Source organism: Pogona vitticeps, chromosome 12 (genome assembly GCF_051106095.1).
Source record: "Pogona vitticeps strain Pit_001003342236 chromosome 12, PviZW2.1, whole genome shotgun sequence".
Taxonomy (NCBI): domain Eukaryota; kingdom Metazoa; phylum Chordata; class Lepidosauria; order Squamata; family Agamidae; genus Pogona; species Pogona vitticeps.
This window is the reverse complement of record NC_135794.1, coordinates 22,054,409-22,072,891: the sequence shown is the minus strand read 5'-3', so window position 1 is coordinate 22,072,891 and position 18,483 is coordinate 22,054,409. Positions and strand designations below refer to the sequence as shown.

Genomic DNA, 18,483 nt, shown 5'->3' with positions numbered 1-18,483 from the left:
CACTCTGCTAACTGGACCGGAGATGGTTTTTTTGGTTTTTTTGTAGCCATGGCGGAAATAAATGAGTTAATCATGCTCCAGAAAATACCTCAGTTCAGCACCGGAAATGATGAGAGTTATTTGCTCCCTCCGAATCACCTGAGGTTCTCACCCTGTTGGACCTTATGTACTTCTTTTCCAATGAATGTGAAGTCTTGGTTAAAAAAAAAAATAACAAGCAGGGACCCTCCTCTCTCGCTTTGAAAAGGAAAGAAGCCCCTTTCAGAGGTCCTCATATTCCCCTTGACTTGTACCAATGTACTGCTATGTCTTTCCCCCCCTTCCAAGTCACAGCGTTTCTTGCCTACAGATGATTGATGATGAGCAGTTAACTAAAGATCTGTACAGGTCCAGCTTAGGACAACTTCATAATTGGGGAATATCCTGGGGGGGGGGGATGACAGGTAACACACACACACGCACACAATTTTTGTAACAGAAATAATCTGGAGCCTCACTGCCTTGCTGCCCCCACTTCCTCTCAAGACAGTGGGTGGCATTCAGACGTCTGACCTTTTCTGTTTTGTTTGCTCTTCCCTGGCCACATCTGCTCCACAATGAGAAAACTCTGTCTCCCCCCCCCCCTTTCCTTGGTGGCAGCTCCAGGTATTTATTCGCAGAGGCTTTCTTTCCCAACAATGGTGAGGGGTAAGGGAGGTGACGAATCCAGGATCACGCCACCAAACCACAGAACAGGGGAAACATCGGATGTTGGATAAATTCCTCAATTAATAGGTTCCCTATTATTAAGGAACAGAAGACCCGTTTTTGACCTTCTCGTTCCTTTCATTTGCAGTCATTTACTCTAGGAGCAAAAAGAGAGAGAGGCTTGCTTCCAGAAAGCAAGCCATGCTCTGCGGTTTTTATAGTCCAAGAACATCACACGTCAGAGTAAAAGGAGTGAGGTCAACTCCTGACATATGAAACCATGCTGGCAAAGTTTTTCCTTGTCCTTGACCAAGCATTATTCAAGCGGAATAAAACGAAGCACATGCACAAACACAGAATGAATAGTTCCTCTTCTTGATACATCTTCCATATGCAGACCTCTATACCTTCCAGCACGACGACACTCTTACACAAATACTTCACTTGTGTGATCTCTCCATCATGCCGGTCTCTGGCCTCAAACTCCAAGGCTCCCCGCGTCCTCTCGTATTGTTTCACATAAAGATCATCCTGAGGTGGTTCATCATTTCTCAGGGTGTGACGAGTACTTGATTTAATTTCTCCCTGATTCTTGTTCTGACAGTTCTATTCTTTCGAATAAATTGCTGTGAATCTTAAGTGTTTTCCCTCGAACCAAATTCTGATCTCTAATATTTTTTTTGCTCAGTTATGTTTCATATCCAGCAGTGTAATGGCAAATTTGGAAATGCAGATGCTCAGAATGGCTGCTCTGATACCATCATTCCCTAAAAGAAAACTCCAAAAAAAGGCAGGAAGCTGGATTGGTCTCTATCAACAAAGGAAGATCAGGTCTTTTATGACATCAATGGCTCTTAACTGCTCATTCAAGACCAATCCACCCTTAAATATCTAGCTTCAGAGCAGATATAGCTTGCAATCATAAACTGTTCTTGGGGAAACCAGTTCTCTCCCAATCACTGAGAGGTTTGCAACTAATTCCGGAAAGAATCAGAAAGCCCGAGATGGATCATGGTTATGGATAATATCATACTTCCTGCTATTCTGAAAGTTCTGGCCTTCAATCCTGCATACACAGAGATATTTTCAATATCTTAAAGAGAAAGGGCCCTCAGGACTTTTATCTGGCATATTTGCTGTATGTCCTTTGATTATCTTTGGCTGCCAGCAACACACTTCCCATAAACACTACAAGTCCACCACCTCATAGCTACACAACTGAGGATGGGAGGGTTGGACAAAGGTAATTCGGCAGCTGGAACAGTTCCTCAGAGGAGGCAGAGTGTTGAATTTGTGGAGCTAGTTGGCAAGCCTTTGTGGTGAGGGATAACAGTTTCAAGAGAACATTGCTTAGGATGTGTGTAAATAATCTGCTTGAAATATCAACACTGAATATTCCTTTGCTGTTCATGTAACACAGAAGTATCTGTAAATCAGCAGCATGGCACATATTCCTTCAGGTTTCAGTGCAAATACGGCAACTGTGTAGCTAACTATTTGTGTATGAAAGAGGTTACAAAAGTATATGGCAGTTACAGAGGCTCAAAAACTTATAAAATCCTGACCCCTTGTTCTCTGTTTAGAGATCCACTGTCAGGAAGTCGGTACTCTGAAGATCTGTTCAGCCATAGCTGCCATCATGTCCAGTCAACATGTAGAGGCACTGAGAAATATATCAAATGCTGTTGACAGGATTTACATCCCAAATGGAAGACATCGGAATCTGGAAGGCTGGGTTTGGTATATAGCACCTTGGTGTGTTCCAAAGGTGCTAGATTACAACTCACATAACCCCAGATAGAATTGGCCAGGCTGGCGAATGTTTATGGAAGCTGTAGTCCAAGATGCCTGGAGGGTGACCGGTTGTAAGGCCGTTGGCGATAATTTCATTTTTGCCTAGCAGTCTACACACAAAGCCAACAGCAAATATAGATCTACCAAGAACCAAAAATACTCCAAGGAGACATAAGCGTATAGGCAAATCTGTGATGACTGTTGGCTGCAAGAGAGCAAAAAGGATCTACAAATGATTATATCCAGGGGGTATTCTCAACACATATCAGGTCCAACTGCCCCCTTGTTTCATAATATTCCAAAAATGGGATTTTTCGATTTAAGCCATTTTTTTAGAGTCGATGCAAGAAGACCCATGGAGTTTTGAGTTGGACTCAAACGGTCAATAACACAGCAGGGATATTGATCCTTTTAACCTCCTGCTAAAACATATTTTCTAAACATTGACATAAGAACTCAAGCAAGATTTCCGCCCCCAACATCCAAACTTATTACATGGCTAAAACTAAGCCAACCACCCCTAAAACTTGCAAGGGGAAGAGAGGAAAGCAGTAACACCATGACTGGCAGAGAAGGCAATGGTCAGCTCCATGCTATACCTCCTGCTCTGCATTTTGGATCGCGAAGCTGAGCAGAATAATTCTCAGACAGCGGTTAGGAGCTGTAATATGCAACCGTGTATTGACTCAGCTCCCATTCAGATGCGCAACCTGTGTCTCTGGTGAACGTTTTTGGGACCGCAGGACTGTTATCAAGGATGGGCCAGGATTTCCCAGCCAGGCACAATCAGCATGTCATCATCTCCAAAGCCATGGAAAATAATGACTGTGGGAAGTACAGCCATGCTGTGCAGTAACTTGAGACAAGGTGGAAACATACCTAGGCACTGAACTGAACCTGCCATGAGCTTGCGCGCGCACACACACACACAAACACACACAGAGTTAAATCTAAATTATGACAAATTACAACATTCTTTAAGCAGAACATCAGAGCTGCACGAAGATGGGATAAAAGGCAGCAGCTCCCTTTATGGCGCCAATGACAAGCACTGAAAGAAGCAATCTGTATAACATGCGCTTCAACACAGAATTATTATGAATTTTTGGCTTCTGGCATTTACCTGCAGTTTTTTAAATCCCTAGTCTCAGAAACCCTTGGAGATCTACTGCAGATCACTCAGATCTACCGGTGGGTCCGAGATCTACCTTAAGCACCAGAAGTCTTTGCGACCTGTGGAGATTCAAATGTCTTTGTTGAAGAGTAAAGCAATAGAGGAGTTAATGTGTCTCTTGTACCAGGACGTTTATTACTATCAAAGGTGCATTTCTGCCTGTTTTCGAGCACTTACAGAGAATACCCATCATCATATTGTGTTCCCGTAATGGCAAGGGTTATTGGGAGTTGTTGATGCTTGACACTGAGGACGGAAGCCTCTTGGGGGAAGAGCTTCTACTGAGGTGTCCCACTTTTCCAAGTATGCTTTTGGGATAGCGGTTTGTGGGAATGGGTGGATGATGGAAGGGGCTGTTGCTATGACCTGTTGGCGTGTGTGTGTGCGTGTGTGTGAAAAGGGAGGAAGGAGAGAGGGAGGATGAGGGGTTGAGAGAGAGAGACTACATGCTGGGGGGGGGAGAGATGTTGTCATGGTGCCTAAGGTTGTCATGGCATCCTGCTAGGCAGCGGCAAGGCATCCAACGGGTGAGGGCGGTTGGCATGGCAACCTGGAGGGGACTGGCATTCTACGTCCACGGCTGTAATATGTGAAATGAAAAGAAATTGCCATAAGTGGGGTTTCTGATCGTGGCACGGTGGACGCCATAGCCCCATCGCTTTAAGAAAGGGTGGAAAGGGTACTCTCTCTTCTTTTTTTTTGGAGAGGACTACAACTCCCATCATCCACTGCCCAGGATTCTGGGAGTTGTAGGTCGTTCTCCCCCCCCCCCAGCCAAAAAAAGTAACTTTTCCCAGCCCTGCCCTTCTTGTGCCATCCCCTGAAGGAAGAGGCTGGGCCCTTCCGAAGATGCTCCAGGCAAAGCGCCGGGAGGAGGAGGAGGAGGAGGAGGTGGCCTCCCTCCTAGACACCTGGTTGCCATAGCGCCCTCCGAGGCCAGGAGGCGGTTGCCATGGCAGCCAGGAAGCGAGAGAGAGAGAGAGAGAAGGGTCGGGAGCGAACGTCGCGCCCTCCGCCCGCCAGGGGCCGCTGCCCAGAGAAAGCGCCAGTGGGAGGGAAGGGCTCACGTGGAGGGGGGTGTGGATGGCGCGGCCAGCTTCCGGTTTGGACCGGGGACGCTCTTGCCAGGCTTGCTGCGGGAAGACCCGCGCGCCACTCGTTGGTTCTTCCCTCGGCGGAAAGATGGCGCCGGCGGGTCCCTCTGGAAAGTGAGCGCCCCGGGCTCGGGCTCCAGGGGTGTGTGTGTGTGTGTGGGGGGGGGTGGCAGCCTGTGAGGGGAAGGAGGCGGCGGCGAGCCTCCCCTGGGCACCCCTTAAAGCCCGGCCGTGGGAGTCGGAGGCGAGGAGAGGAGAGACACCCCCCCCAGGAGGAGGCTGCCTGTTGCCTCTCTGTATGAGGGGCTGAGCTAGGCCGGGGAGGCAGCAGCAGCAGCCCCCCCCCCTTTTTTTGACCTCCTCCTCCTTCTCCTCCCTGGGAGGTGCCTTCAGGGGACCTCAGTGGCTCTCCCCCCCCAGACACCCCTAGACCCGTGGGCTCTTCTTTGCTGGAGGCTGCCTGTGGTGCCCCTGAATGAGCCTCTGGGTCTGGGTTTTTTCCCCCCTCCTCGACCCCTTCAGGGGCCGCGTCAGGAAGAGCGACGTTCTCAGAGATGGGGGTGAGAAGCTCTTTGGGGTGGGTGGGTGTCTGTCTGTGCGCGGGAGGGTCTCCGGGGCAATGAAGCCAGAGGTTGGGCTGCCTTCAGTTCCTCACCAGCCTCTGGGCGGCCTGGAGTCAGGGGTCCTTCTCCCCCCCAACTTTGGGGCCTCCAGGTGTTCTTGGACTTCAACGCCCAGAAATCCTGGCCAGCCGAATTACATCTTATAAGGGTGATGCTGCAGTGTGGGCATTCTCGTGTTTCGAGCATTAAATGCATGCAATGTAACCATTGGCCAATGACCCGTTTGTTTTGGAGGCTGGAAAAATATGAGGTAAGAAGACTTATGACAGCATCTTCCTTTCTCTGACAGCATGATTTGCCTTCTGGCTGTGTCAGATGCTAGCTATCCTGGGACACTCTTCTCTTGAACAAGGTGTTATGGATCATGATGCCCCAACCATTAAGCCTCGACGGATCCAGAACCAGAATGTAATCTACCGCCTAGAACGTCGAAGGATCACCTCTGGCAAGACGGGGACCCACTGGCACCAGGTCCGCATCTTCCATCAAAACGTCTTCCCCAACTTTACGGTGGTCAATGTTGAAAAGCCGCCCTGCTTTTTACGGAAGTTTTCCCCTGATGGAAGATACTTCATTGCCTTCTCTTCAGACCAGACTTCTTTAGAGATCTACGAATACCAGGGGTGTCAAGCGGCTGAGGACCTCCTGCAGGGCTATGAGGGGGAGATTTTAGCCAACGGCAATGACCAAAGGTCCATCAACATTCGTGGCCGGCTCTTTGAACGCTTCTTTGTCCTCCTGCACATCACCAACGTGGCCTCCAATGGCGAACATTTGAATCGTGAATGCAGCCTGTTCACAGATGACTGCCGCTATGTCATTGTTGGCTCTGCCGCCTATCTGCCTGAGGAGCCCCATCCTCCCTTTTTCGAGGTTTACCGCAACAGCGAATCGGTGACCCCTAACCCAAGATCGCCGTTGGAAGATTACTCCTTGCACATCATAGATCTTCACACAGGCAGGCTCTGTGACACCAGGACGTTCAAATGTGATAAAATCATCCTGTCCCATAACCAAGGACTCTATCTCTATAAAAATATCCTAGCCATTCTCTCTGTCCAACAGCAAACTATCCATGTCTTTCAGGTAACCCCAGAAGGCACCTTCATTGATGTACGAACTATAGGGCGCTTTTGCTATGAGGACGATCTGCTCACGCTTTCTGCTGTCTATCCGGAAGTCCAGAGGGATTCCCAGACAGGCATGGCAAACCCGTACAAAGAACCATTCATAAATTCTCTCAAGCACAGGCTTTTGGTCTACCTGTGGCGAAGAGCAGAGCAGGACGGGAGCGCGATGGCCAAAAGGAGGTTCTTCCAGTATTTTGACCAGCTGAGGCAGCTGCGCATGTGGAAGATGCAGCTGCTGGACGAGAACCATCTGTTCATCAAATACACAAGCGAGGATGTGGTCACGTTACGGGTGACGGACCCTTCACAGGTGAGTGATGGCGCCTTTGTGAGGAACTCATGTGGCAAAGTTGAAGCCTTGATCTGGAGAACTAGATACAGAGAACTATCACCTCAGCCTCATTCTTTCTGGATATTTTGCCTGCAACATGCGCCATCCATCACCATTAGCTGTGGTGATTGGGGTTGATGGGCATTGTATATTTAAGTATCTCAGAGGACCCAGGGAGTCCCATGGGAAACTTTGGGGTTGTATAAGGAGCAGGGGTGGCCAGATGATCCTCCAGATGACTCCAGTTCCCAGCATCCCTCACCCTTGGCTTTGTGGGCTGGAGCTGATTGGACATATAGTCCAGCAACATGTGGAGCACTACTAGTTTTTTTAATTCCCAATCAAAAATGTACAGAAGCTCCCCTGGATCAGACTGAGAGGCTGTTCTAGTCCAGCATTATCTTTCTGGGGAGTTAAGCTGGCTAGTGCTTATAAGGACATAGCCCTCACCTCCTGCCTGTGCCTGCTATCATGATCATTCTGAGGTATGTTGGTTCTGAACATGGAGGTTCCATTGAGTTTTTGCAGCTGTAGATAGACCATTTTGCAAAAGAGTTCATTCCTTTGTTAAAGACATGGGAATTAGGAGCCATCATTGTGGCTTGGGGCAATGAGTTCCACAGATCCATCATGCATTGCATGAAGAGCCGGTACCTTCTGTCTGCCTATCAGCTGTGCTATGAATCTACTGTCTGATCCTTTTCAACAGTCGATTATATTAGGAGGCACCTCATCCCTTCAGTCTCTTAACCGTCATAATTGTATAAAATGTATATCATGCCTCTGTTTCTTGTGTTTCGGGCAGGGCACAGACACGCACAGAGAACAATGGGAAATGGCACTCATTGCAGGCTGGCATTAAAAGAAAGGATGGCAGATGCTGCTTTGGTTGATATTTTGGCTGGTTGGTCAGTGTGGGCTACTATGAAGACACAGAGTGGGATTGCGGACCCAGCTGTAAAAACAGTAGGATAAATTAAAATACAATAGTTAGTCTTTAAGGTGCCAGATGTTTTTGTCTTGCCTTGTTTTCTTTTGTTTCTTTGGATTTTGCTAGATAGGATAAATTGTATAACTTTCCTGTGGTCCCATAAAATCCCTACTGTCCTTCCGTACTCAGGGTTGGTTGTCTGCATATGCCTTGTGGACGGGTTTGCAGAGAAAATGCGGGAAAAGTGTAAAAGGCAGAATGAGTTAGAAACTGCTGTAGGGGCTGACATACGTTTAACCTGGAGAGAAGGTTAAAGTGGATTTTGTAGGAACTTGCTGATGCAAGTTAGCATGAATTGGAAAGGATTTCAGAGAGTGAAGTAGTGATCATTCAGAGATAAAGAAAAAGGGTCTGAAAAAACCTTCAATAAGAGCCTTCGTCACTGATGGGATAAGTTGTCTAATGAAATTGTGGGATCGGCTTGTATGTTTTTTCAGAAAAGGATAATAAGGTGTCTTTTGGGGCTGCTTCTTAGCTTTCAGAAAAAAAAAATAATTAGTCGCAACAGTGGCACAAGGTCAGATGCAAGGCTTCTGTGTAGAACTTTCCAGAGGAGGGAACCGAGGCAGTCTGTGAATTTCTCCAGACGATCCTTTTGTTGAGCAGTCATTGTGCCCTTTGTTTCCTGTTGCTTGTTGTGGAGGTATTGGGTTCTGGCGCACCTCCTGTGGCAGAAAGCACAGTATGTAGTGAGCTTGTCTGAATCCTACAGCCTCGAATCCTACAGCCTTATGTTTGGGATAACTGATGGGCCACAGAAATACAGACGTGTCCATGTATCTGGGTTCTGAATGCTGGAAAAATCAAATTATATCTCCAGGATTTCATTGTTTTGCCCCCAAGACCCTGTGACAACAGCCAAGTAGTGAAGAGATAAGTGAAGGAGAAGTAGGGAGAGACGAGCTGAGATGTAGAATCGTGGTGGTGCTGATCTTGGCATGGTAGATATAAGCAACAGGTTGATTGTCCCTCCATGACTTTTCCTAGTGGTTACATCACATATAATTCAAAACCAAATGGACCAAAAACTTTTTAAAAATAAACATAAGAATTGTGAGGATGCCACCCTCTGTACAAACCTCCAGCCGTGGGTTTTGAGACATGCAGAAGTATGCGTAATCTCGATCGTTTGTTTGCAAAATGTTACCTAGGGAAAGATTTCTTCAGAAGTACCCAGGTGACTGATTGCAAAACCAAAATGCAGCTTTTGGGCATTCTTGGATAAGAACGCCGGTAATTCAAAAGAAATAGTTAATGGCGCTCAGTCTTTCATTTCCCCAGCAGCAGGGGATCCTGAAGGGTAGGCCGTTTATAGGCAACGGTGGAGCACAATACACTTTAAAAGGCTCATCTCGGCATGTTGGAAATATTAAGACAGGAGAAGAAAATAAGTACCCTTTCCGAGCCCCTCCCCAAATAAAACCTACCAACTCTCACCTCTCTGCATATAGAGGAGTTAAATAATTGGTTGCCAGCCACCACCTGGCTTAAAAATCACTTCTCAGCAGGAATTAAAATTAAATCTGCCACTCTTGGGGGAAGAAAAAAACACAGACACACACACACACCAAAACAAAAAAAGAGAGAGAGAGACCGTTTCTTGTTTGGCAGAGAAAGGAAATGGGAGCACGGATGTGTCCATTTTTGAAACAAACAAAACCACAGAAATAAGGAACGGAGGAATGCCATGTTGCTTTGTAAATAATTTGAACGTCGTTAATAGCGTACTTAATCTGCTGCCTATTGGGATGGCTAGAAAGAGAATGAATAGGCTGGCAAGACAGATGGAATTCTTCTGTCCAGCACAAATTGTGTTGGTTTTGCCAGGTTGGTGGTGAGAGGTAATCGCTTGTCCAAGGCCCCTGCCGTCTCCGGCCTTTTGCTCAGCCGCCTGACGTGAATTCTCCTTCCTCCCTCCCTCTTCAGCCGTCGTTCTTTGTTGTCTACAATATGGTGACCACCGAGGTGATTGCCGTCTTCGAGAATACATCGGACGAGCTGCTGGAACTCTTCGAGAACTTCTGCGACCTCTTCCGAAATGCCACACTGCACAGCGAGGCGGTTCAGTTCCCCTGCTCGGCCTCGAGCAACAACTTTGCCAGGCAGATCCAACGCCGGTGAGCCTGTCGGGGTCCGGTGCCAAGTGGCCCGTTGGGTTTGCAAAGCCAGTGGAAGCGAAGTGGGTGGGTGTTCCACCAGCTTCAGTCGGTCGTCTCCACTTTATCTGACTTTTGTCAGTGATCCTTTCATGATAACATTCCCCAAAGACCAGAGTGGGGTTGGAGGTGAGGTGCTAGCAGGCCCTAGGACAGCCAGTTTGGTGTAGTTGATAGAGCAGCGGTTCCCAGCCTTGGGTCCCCAGATGTTCTTGGATGACAGCTCCCACAATCCTGGGCCAGCACAGTGAGCGGCGAAGGCTTCTGAGAGGTCTAGTCCAAGAACATCTGCAGACCCAAGACTGGGAACCACCATGGTAGATTGTACTGGGAGCTAGAAAACCCACGTTCAGATCTTGGCTTGGCCGTGGAAACTTTCCATATTTGAGTATCGAGGGGGGCACAAGGAAAACCACTCTTTAAATGTCTCACATACCTCGAAAACCCAACTAGGATCAACATTAGTTGGATGTGACTTGAGCATCCATGAGCACAGCAGTAGCAGGAACTTAGGGTTGAAGCAGACCGTCTCGCACCCCCCACCAAAGAAATTTAGATCAATCCCCTCACTTTAAAAAAAATTTGCCTTGGGGCTGCCATCTTGCTGCTCTCCCTTGAAGGCTTGCAACGGCTTCATAGAAGATCCTCTGTTTGGAGTTGGCATGTGGAATAAGAGGGAGGGGCAGCATGAGAGGTGGGAGACCCTCCTAGGATAAGGGGCAGCTCAGGGAATCCTGGTTATTTGTGCTATTCTTGGGCCCGGTAAAGAGAGCATGGAGCTTGCAAGACAGTAGGACCAAGATATCGGGGGGGAGGGGGTTGGTTCCAAACACACCCACCCCATGGATGCCAAACCCCACAGATTATAGTGAACCCCATACATAGGATGGTGTCTGGTTCTTCCTAGTGGCCAATTCTGGGTTTTTTTTTAATTTAATATTTTCAGGCAGGGGATAAGTGGATAAGTGGATCTTGTGAATGTTGTTGGGGGGGGGGAGGTTCCTACTGTAGTTCATTAGGTAGACACAATAATTTTTCTAGGTCATAGGAAAGGTTCTCTTGGTGGCCTTTTACTCTCCATCTGTTTAGATGTTTTTTTCCCCTCTCCCCTTCCTCTTTACATAATCTGAAGAATACCAGCTGCAAAAGATGGATTTCACCATCCATCTTCTCTGCAGCTGTAAACCTATCAGCTTTCATGAGCCTGAAAGGGAAAAGGATAGATTGATTTGCTGTGTCGCTAATCCACCTCTCTCTCCATTTCTGATCTTTGCCCAGCCTTGTATTTCAGAGGCTCCTGGTCTTGAGAAGGGTCAACGCTGATTAGGCAGTGAGAGTTGGTCAGCGTCATTTGGGTCATGTCGTAAAATCTGGCTTCCTTGTTTGATGGGTGGGGTGCATACCTTGGTTATGAAGGCTGCGGATTGAAGTGTTTGTGTGCGTGTGTGTGTTTAAAGGCTACACTGGCGCTAAAGTGTTGTTTCACTGAAGACTGCTCAAGAATGTATTAATGGTTGACATTCTTTTTAACAATGTGCCAGAGCTTTAGTTTATCATCAGCACAACTGCTGTTCACGTCTACTTGAAAACCCCCTTCAGTGGCGAAATTGATTACTTCATGCTGTGTTTTTCCAGACTTTTTAGCAGGGGGATATCTCAGCCCGTAGTTCCCCGGGCACTAGTTCCCTGGCCTTGTTGTGTAATTCCAAGGAGTCCTGAGAATTATCTCAGGCTCTCAGATCGTATGATTTCCTATGCAAGGAGAAATAAGACAGGGTAAAAAATATTTTAAATAAATAAAATATATGAAGTGTTGCCCTGTATAAATTAAAGCTATCCTCTAGAATGTAGTCATCATTTCCCTAGCTTTTCTTTAAAAGCTGCGAAGGTTCCTAAGGTTTTCCCAAAACTCATTGACCCAGATACGTTGAACTGGTTTGTAATCTTTATGGGAACGTTTATTTGTCACTTGATTTGTGGCGGTAGTGATTACTATATCTGTATCGCACCATTTCTCCAAAGGAGCTCATGACAGCGCCCATGCTTCTCTCCACTCATTTCCTTTTTATCTTCATCACTAGCCTGCCGAGATGGCAAGGCAGAAAGAGAGAGAGAGATATAAATGCCTGGCCCTGTGCTTTGAGCGCAAGTGGAGATTTGAAGCCGGGTCTCCTCCGGCACTACTTGGACCCTCGGGATGACTCTGTTGACTCACCGAACCTCGGGCTGTAAACAAGGTGTGGTGGGGCGTCTACAGGGGCCACACGTTCTACCAGACCAAGTGACTGGCAAAAGCTCTCCAAGGCCTCAAGCCAAGATTCCTGCGCATAAGGGTATTCTGAAAGTTGTTTCCCCCCCCCCCACAAAATAAGATCATGTTTCTCAACTCTGGAACTTCTTCCCAGCCTTGCTGTTAAAGATATATTTTGCTATAGACAATGGGGGCGTGCCATCCTTTTTTCATGATCTTGTGTGTGTATTTGTACGTTTGTTTTGCCTCCTTTTGTCTTTGTAGCTCTGCTCTTCCCAAGAGTTGAGTATAGTTGGTACTGGCAGCGTTGTCAATTTTTTTTAGTTTGATTTGTTCCTATCCATTCTCTCACCATTGCTCTCCCTCTTCTTTTCTTCTCTCTCTCTCTCTCTCTCTCTCTCTTTCTCTGCTTCAGATTCAAGGACACCATTGTGAATGCAAAGTATGGCGGCCACACGGAAGCTGTGCGCAGGCTGCTCGGTCAGCTTCCCATCAGCGCCCAGTCCTACAGCGGCAGCCCTTACCTCGATCTCTCCCTCTTCAGCTACGACGACAAGTGGGTGTCAGTCATGGAGCGCCCCAAGACGTGCGGCGACCACCCTATCAGGTACATCTAGAGCATCTGCAAGACCCCTGGACTGTGCTGTATACATCTTTAAACAAAAAAATTAACAGGGAACTGGGTTGGGAGCCTTTTAAAAGCCAAACAATGGTCAGGTAAACTTTCTATTCTTCATAACAATTGGGAGGGAGAGAGAGAGAGAGAGAGATGTTCGATACGGCTGTTCTTGTTTGACACGCATCTTGCATTTTTCACTGTCTAATTTAGCCACTGCTTGTGAGCCTGCGGAAATGGCCTGTGATTGCAGAGCACTTTTCAGAAATAGATTTAAAAATACCAAACAGAGCCCATCTTGGAGATTATAAGCCTCTCTTCCTGAGTAGGGTAAATTGCCCTGAATTGGAAGAACGGGCCATCTTTTGCTGGGGGGGCGCACGTAGGGACCACCGTCTCCCTGTCCCTTCACTGGCCGCCCCCACCTCACACCCTCCCCGCCCTGCTTTCCCCACCTGAGGGCTCCTCCTGCAGAGGAGGAGGTGGCCATTGAGAAAGCCAGCTATTTAGAGGGTTGCTCTCCTCCCCCCTTGCTCATGTCCTTGTTCCTTAATTGTCAGGCCAGCTGGGGCTTTCAGATGAGAAAGAGAATAATGGCTATTTCGAAAAGAATAAAGAATGTGAGGAATTCAACAGGCTGCATTATCGACATCCAGAGGGTGTCTACTTACCAGCAGAGCATCGGTCTGTCTTGTTCTGTGGGCAGCCGAAGTGGCAGGTTGTGAAGGCAGCCTGCTGTGGGGGCACATGTGGGGTCGGCTGGTGTCGTAGGACCTGTTGAGTTGAAAGCCGGAAGCGCCGCAAGCGGTAACCGAGCGCCTGGAAGAAGAGGGAGACTCTTTTTGAGTCGAGACCACATGCATTGAGATCAGGGGCTGACAGCCTCTCCTTTTTTAAAAATGTGCATTCCGTGAAGCTTTGATTTTGAAGCCTTGCACCTTCAGGCAGCAGCTTCCTTACAGATTACTCTGTCAAGGTATGCCTCTGTACAGGGATGTGAAGTAACTTTGCCTAGCTCTCATTTAGGGTCGAAGCTGGCTTCAAGGGTTTCTTGAGTCCCCCCGCCGATCTCCAGTGCAAGGCTGAGATGCCAGCTGCATTTTTCTCCCTGTTGTGATTCTCCAATTTGCATGGATCATCTCTAGCATTTTGCCCCTTTCTAAGGATAGAAGCACACAGGTCCCTGTGTGCGCGTGCACACACACGCAGAGCAAGGAAAAAAGGACAAGCAACCCATCGGGTCGCACAACAGTATAAGCAACCCATCCGAGGCTTCTGCTTTCTACTCTCCGATCAGCAGAGCGAGTCTTGTGTCAGCACTGGCACAATGCCTGTTAGGGGATTCACTCTTTACTCACCTGCATATAAAATGTCTCACAGGCTATGTTCTGCATTTTGCCCACTTCACTCTGCACAAGCAGATCGGTGGTGGTAGTTCTGACACCCCTCTTGAGGAGTATCTGATAGAACATCAGGTGTCAGGTTTCCTTGGAACACAGTTTGAAAACTCCTGTTACAATATGACGAACCTGGAGGAAGCTGTTTGAGTCAAGCCATTAACCTGTCTCATGCTTTAATGGGGTGATGGATCTCACAGCTGGACCATCCCCTCACCTTATCATTATTAATTCTCTGCAAAAGGAAACTTTATTTTTCTGAATTCTGCTTTACAAGGACAGGCTTGCCGTCTGATCTTCCTTCCTTTCTGTCTGTCTTTTAGTCTATTTTTATTTTAGCCTTGTTTCTTCACTTTCTAAATTGCAGAAGAGCGAAGCACTGCAACCGGAAGCCTTACTGCCACCTTCTCTCTCTCTCTTCCTCTGCCTTGCAGGTTCTACGCACGTGATTCAGGCCTTCTGAAGTTTGAAATCCAAGCCGGGCTCCTGGGCCGGCCCATCAACCACACCGTCCGACGCTTGGTCGCCTTCACTTTCCACCCCTTCGAGCCCTTTGCCATCTCGGTCCAACGGACGAACGCTGAGTACGTGGTGAACTTTCACATGCGGCACAGCTGCACGTAGTGCACCCTTTGCCTGGCGCAGCTGCGGACATGGCGTTTTGTCTCTAGACACACCAAAGCTAGATTCGTGTTCCAGGAAACCAAAGGTGCTAAGAGTGCTTTGCATCTCAGCAGAAGGCATTTGGCTTCTGTAAGGCAGCAGAGTCCTCTTCTGGACTTGGGCCTTCTGTAACAATTGTATTGCAAAGTCCTTCTGCTTTGATAACATCTGCAATTTATTGACACTTTTTATTACTTGGTTCCAGAGGCAGGTGAACGTAGCAGAACAAAAAAAAAAGACCATTCCCATTTCACCAAGGAGCGTAGGCTTCCCATTTCTCATCTCCTGAGTCCTCCTACCACTTCCTCAGGTCAAGAAGCATTTCGCACAATTGCTGTCTACCATCTCTAACCTCCTAAGCCATACTGGCTCCCTGATCTGCCCACGTCCTGAGTGCTGGATGGGTTGCAGAGAGAGGTGAGAAGAAAGGTGTCTCTTTGGTTGCTCCCTGCTCTGTCATCCTCGCTGCCACTCTTGCTCCTGAGAATGGTTAGAAGCCGGCCTGTTCACCTCCTCGCTTTGTCCATAATGGCTTGCAGAGGCTGGGTTAACACCTGAACAAAATGGGAGATTCTTTTTGAGAGATGGTTGTCGCATCCATACCCCCTGTATTGCTTGTTGCTTTTCGTGAGCAGGTCTGACTCAAGAAATGGGAGGGTCACACGATACGCAAGTGTCTGTGTGTATGCAGGTACAGAGCAAGTTGGAAGGCTTCTTGTTAAACCCTTGCCAGTAGGTAGCTGGGTCCATACTTTCCATTCTGTTTATAATCCGTTGATAATACTTCCCTTTAGGTTCTTGTAGGGATACGGCATTAGATTTAAGGCCAGGACAGAGGAGATGTGGTAGGAAGTGGACCCGCTTTGTCCTAAGACATTGCTGTCTCTGATCTGAGACTATAAAGACTATTCTGGGGGAAAAAAACCAAGGACCTCTAATCTTGCCTCTCTTCCCCAGAATGGTTTATTGTTCGACATTTATTGGAACCCAACAAGCAGTTCATAAACAGGGTGGTGCCCCCTTTAGTTGTGTCACCCAGCAACTCGAGAGCAAAGCTATATCATTTTTGGCACTGAATACAGGACTTGCAGCGTGAATGGTAGCCGGCGTGGCATCTTAACTTTTTCCTGCTTTTGATCACTATGTTTTCTTGGCTTTTTCTTCCTCTCCAGCCACGGCCGTGCATAGGTTTCCGCGTGACTGCCAAAATCACTCAACAGTATCTGGATCCGATGGACAGATTCCCAGCCCTTAACACTTTTCCAAATTCAAGTAATAAAAAGAAAACAAATTGGGGGGGGGGGGGGGACTTGTAGCACCACCAGAAGGATAAAACAGGTGAGCTCTAGATGACACCAGGGCTGGCTTCTTTCTAGAAGGAAAAACAATCAAGTCAAGGCTGTTGTTCTTTGGGCATATCACAAGAATAAAATAGTTTCTGGGAAAAAAACTAATGCATGGAAGGGTGGAAGGCAGCAGGGAAGGAGGAAGACCAAAGATGAGATGGACTGAAAGCCGTGGCTTTGAGTTTGCACGATTGGAGTGGGACTTCTAACGAGAGGACTTTTTGGAGGCCACTATTTGACTAGGTCTCCATAAGCAGGAAACAACCTGATCATGTGCAGCATTTCGAGCTTTTGTGTGTTAGAATCCTCTTCATCAGACACCAGTGTCTGAAGAGTTCCTGGCAGTACCGCAAGTTACATTGATGCTTAGACTCCACTGGTGAGAAGCTGGACATATGTTATGTGGGAGATGGGTGTTTGCCCTTCAGAGCAGCCTTGAGTTGGCTCCCGTTCCTCTCAGGGCCGTGATGCGAGGAACATGGTGTTTAACGCTTACATGTTGTTTCCTGACTCAAAATTTCCTCCAAAGCCAATACTCAACTTCCCAGGTGGCGTGCAAGGAAGGTCCTATATCATAGGCTGCAAGGTTCCAAGAAGACCAAAGGAGGCCACCACCAGGTCTGTTTGTAAAGCACTCCTGGTTCGTTTGTTAGGCAACCCACCCATGTCAAGTGCCAGCATCGATAGACGAGGCAGTCATGAGGTCTCAGATCGGTTGCACAGAGGTTGGGTCAGAACTGAGGAAGAGTGGAGGGAGGGATCTGGATTAAAATGCTTGATTGTGGCTGCTCTTGGCATGCACAGCCTCAGCTGCCCACCTGCAGCGCTCTTAGCCTTTGAAAAAGACGGAAGAGAAAAGTTTCTGCGGCATTGCTCGGTTTCTGCATGACCTGTTGATGTGAAATATGTGCTCAATAGAACGTATTTGTGGGGCAGAGGGCAGGGGATGAGTACAGTAGGCTGACACCGACAAAAGATGCTTTGACCCATAGCATCTTTTGCTTCATCCTTAAATCTTGTGTGCTTCTTAGGAACGTGGACAAATTTTGCTAAGAGGGCAGAGACTGGAACCTCAATTTTTTTTTATTTCACCAGAGATGCTTGTAAATCTCTTCCTCACTTGAATTCAGAATGAAATAAACTACAGTTCTATTTTTTTAGTGCTGATTTGACCCCTTTGCAGTTTCTCCATTTCTGTATATATGTATGTGTGTGTGTATAAACAGGAAGCTTTAACAGGCAAATATTGATTGTTTTGGAGCATGACTCCCAGAATCCTGTACACCTAAAGCTTCAAGGGTCAATTTCTTTATTCCTATATCAGCCTGAATTTAGGCCACCCAGGTTTGAGCTGGTCAGGCTACGAAACTGGGATGATCTCAAAGACAAGCTATGATCAAACTCCGTAGAATGACCCAAGAACAGCTGTCATTCCAGGAGCAAAGTTCTGGCTGGGTTCCAGAAGTCAGCGCTGGATGCTAGGTGACGGTTTCAACAGGCTTATTTATTTTATGTCTTTCTTATATTTCTGTACTGCGCTTGTCCAGGGGCAAGCCGTTGCATAGTTTCCAACAATGAAAATAAACGTAACAAAAATTATTATCCCCAGTGCAATAGAAAGGGGACAGCATTCGGAAGGTCCCACAGTGGCGGCAAAGGGCTAAAATGCAAACATCAAAATATAATAATCATAAATAAGACAAAGTAACAGACCGTGATAAAGGGAGGGTCTGCTGAAACACCTCCCTGGAAAGCAATGTTTTTCTATAGGAGGGAAGGATTCTTTGCTGAGAAAATTTAGGTGGCTGTGCCAGATGCCACTGAGGCTCAGATGCAACCCGTTAGACCACTCGTCAAGAGGTTGACTTCTCCACCTTCTGGAATCTCTGCTCTCTGGGGCTGAGAGCTAATTCCTTCATCCCTTTCCAATCCTACCGGTGAAGCATACACCACAGGGACCTCAGAGGTCCTTCTTGCAGGTCTTTCTGGGTCATTTTCTGCAGATGAGTTTGGGGTGGCTTGTATCCAGTTGCTGAGGATATCTGGAGAATTACTGGAATTGAGAGACCTGCCTGTCCCATAGAGATTGTCAAACTCTGTGCTAGCTGCATATTCTTTCAAGGAGGGAAACGCCTCCTGGATCACTGTTAGATAGAGATGAAAAATGTTCATTTTAATTTTGTAAAAAAAAGTGGTTATTTTTTTCTGGAAAAAGAATTGGAAATTTTAC

The 18,483-nt window shown here is 47.3% G+C and overlaps 1 protein-coding gene across 6 annotated transcripts; it reads left to right on the top strand.

Moving 5' to 3' along the window:
• The first annotated feature begins 4,748 nt into the window (after window positions 1–4,748).
• On the top strand, window positions 4,749–17,425 carry DET1 (DET1 partner of COP1 E3 ubiquitin ligase). Of its 6 annotated transcripts, XM_020781722.3 has the most exons (6): window positions 4,749–4,863; window positions 5,607–6,812; window positions 9,751–9,941; window positions 12,647–12,838; window positions 14,679–14,828; window positions 16,080–17,425. In XM_020781722.3, exons 2-6 carry the CDS (start codon window positions 5,688–5,690, stop codon window positions 16,093–16,095), a joined length of 1,674 nt encoding a protein of 557 aa, XP_020637381.3. In that variant the 5' UTR covers window positions 4,749–4,863; window positions 5,607–5,687; the 3' UTR covers window positions 16,096–17,425. The 6 variants fall into 6 exon arrangements, with proteins under 6 accessions (XP_020637381.3, XP_020637376.2, XP_020637377.2 ...); XM_020781717.3 differs by having other exon boundaries at window positions 14,679–17,425; XM_020781718.3 differs by having other exon boundaries at window positions 4,750–4,863; window positions 5,662–6,812; window positions 14,679–17,425.
• Window positions 17,426–18,483: the final 1,058 nt, after the last annotated feature.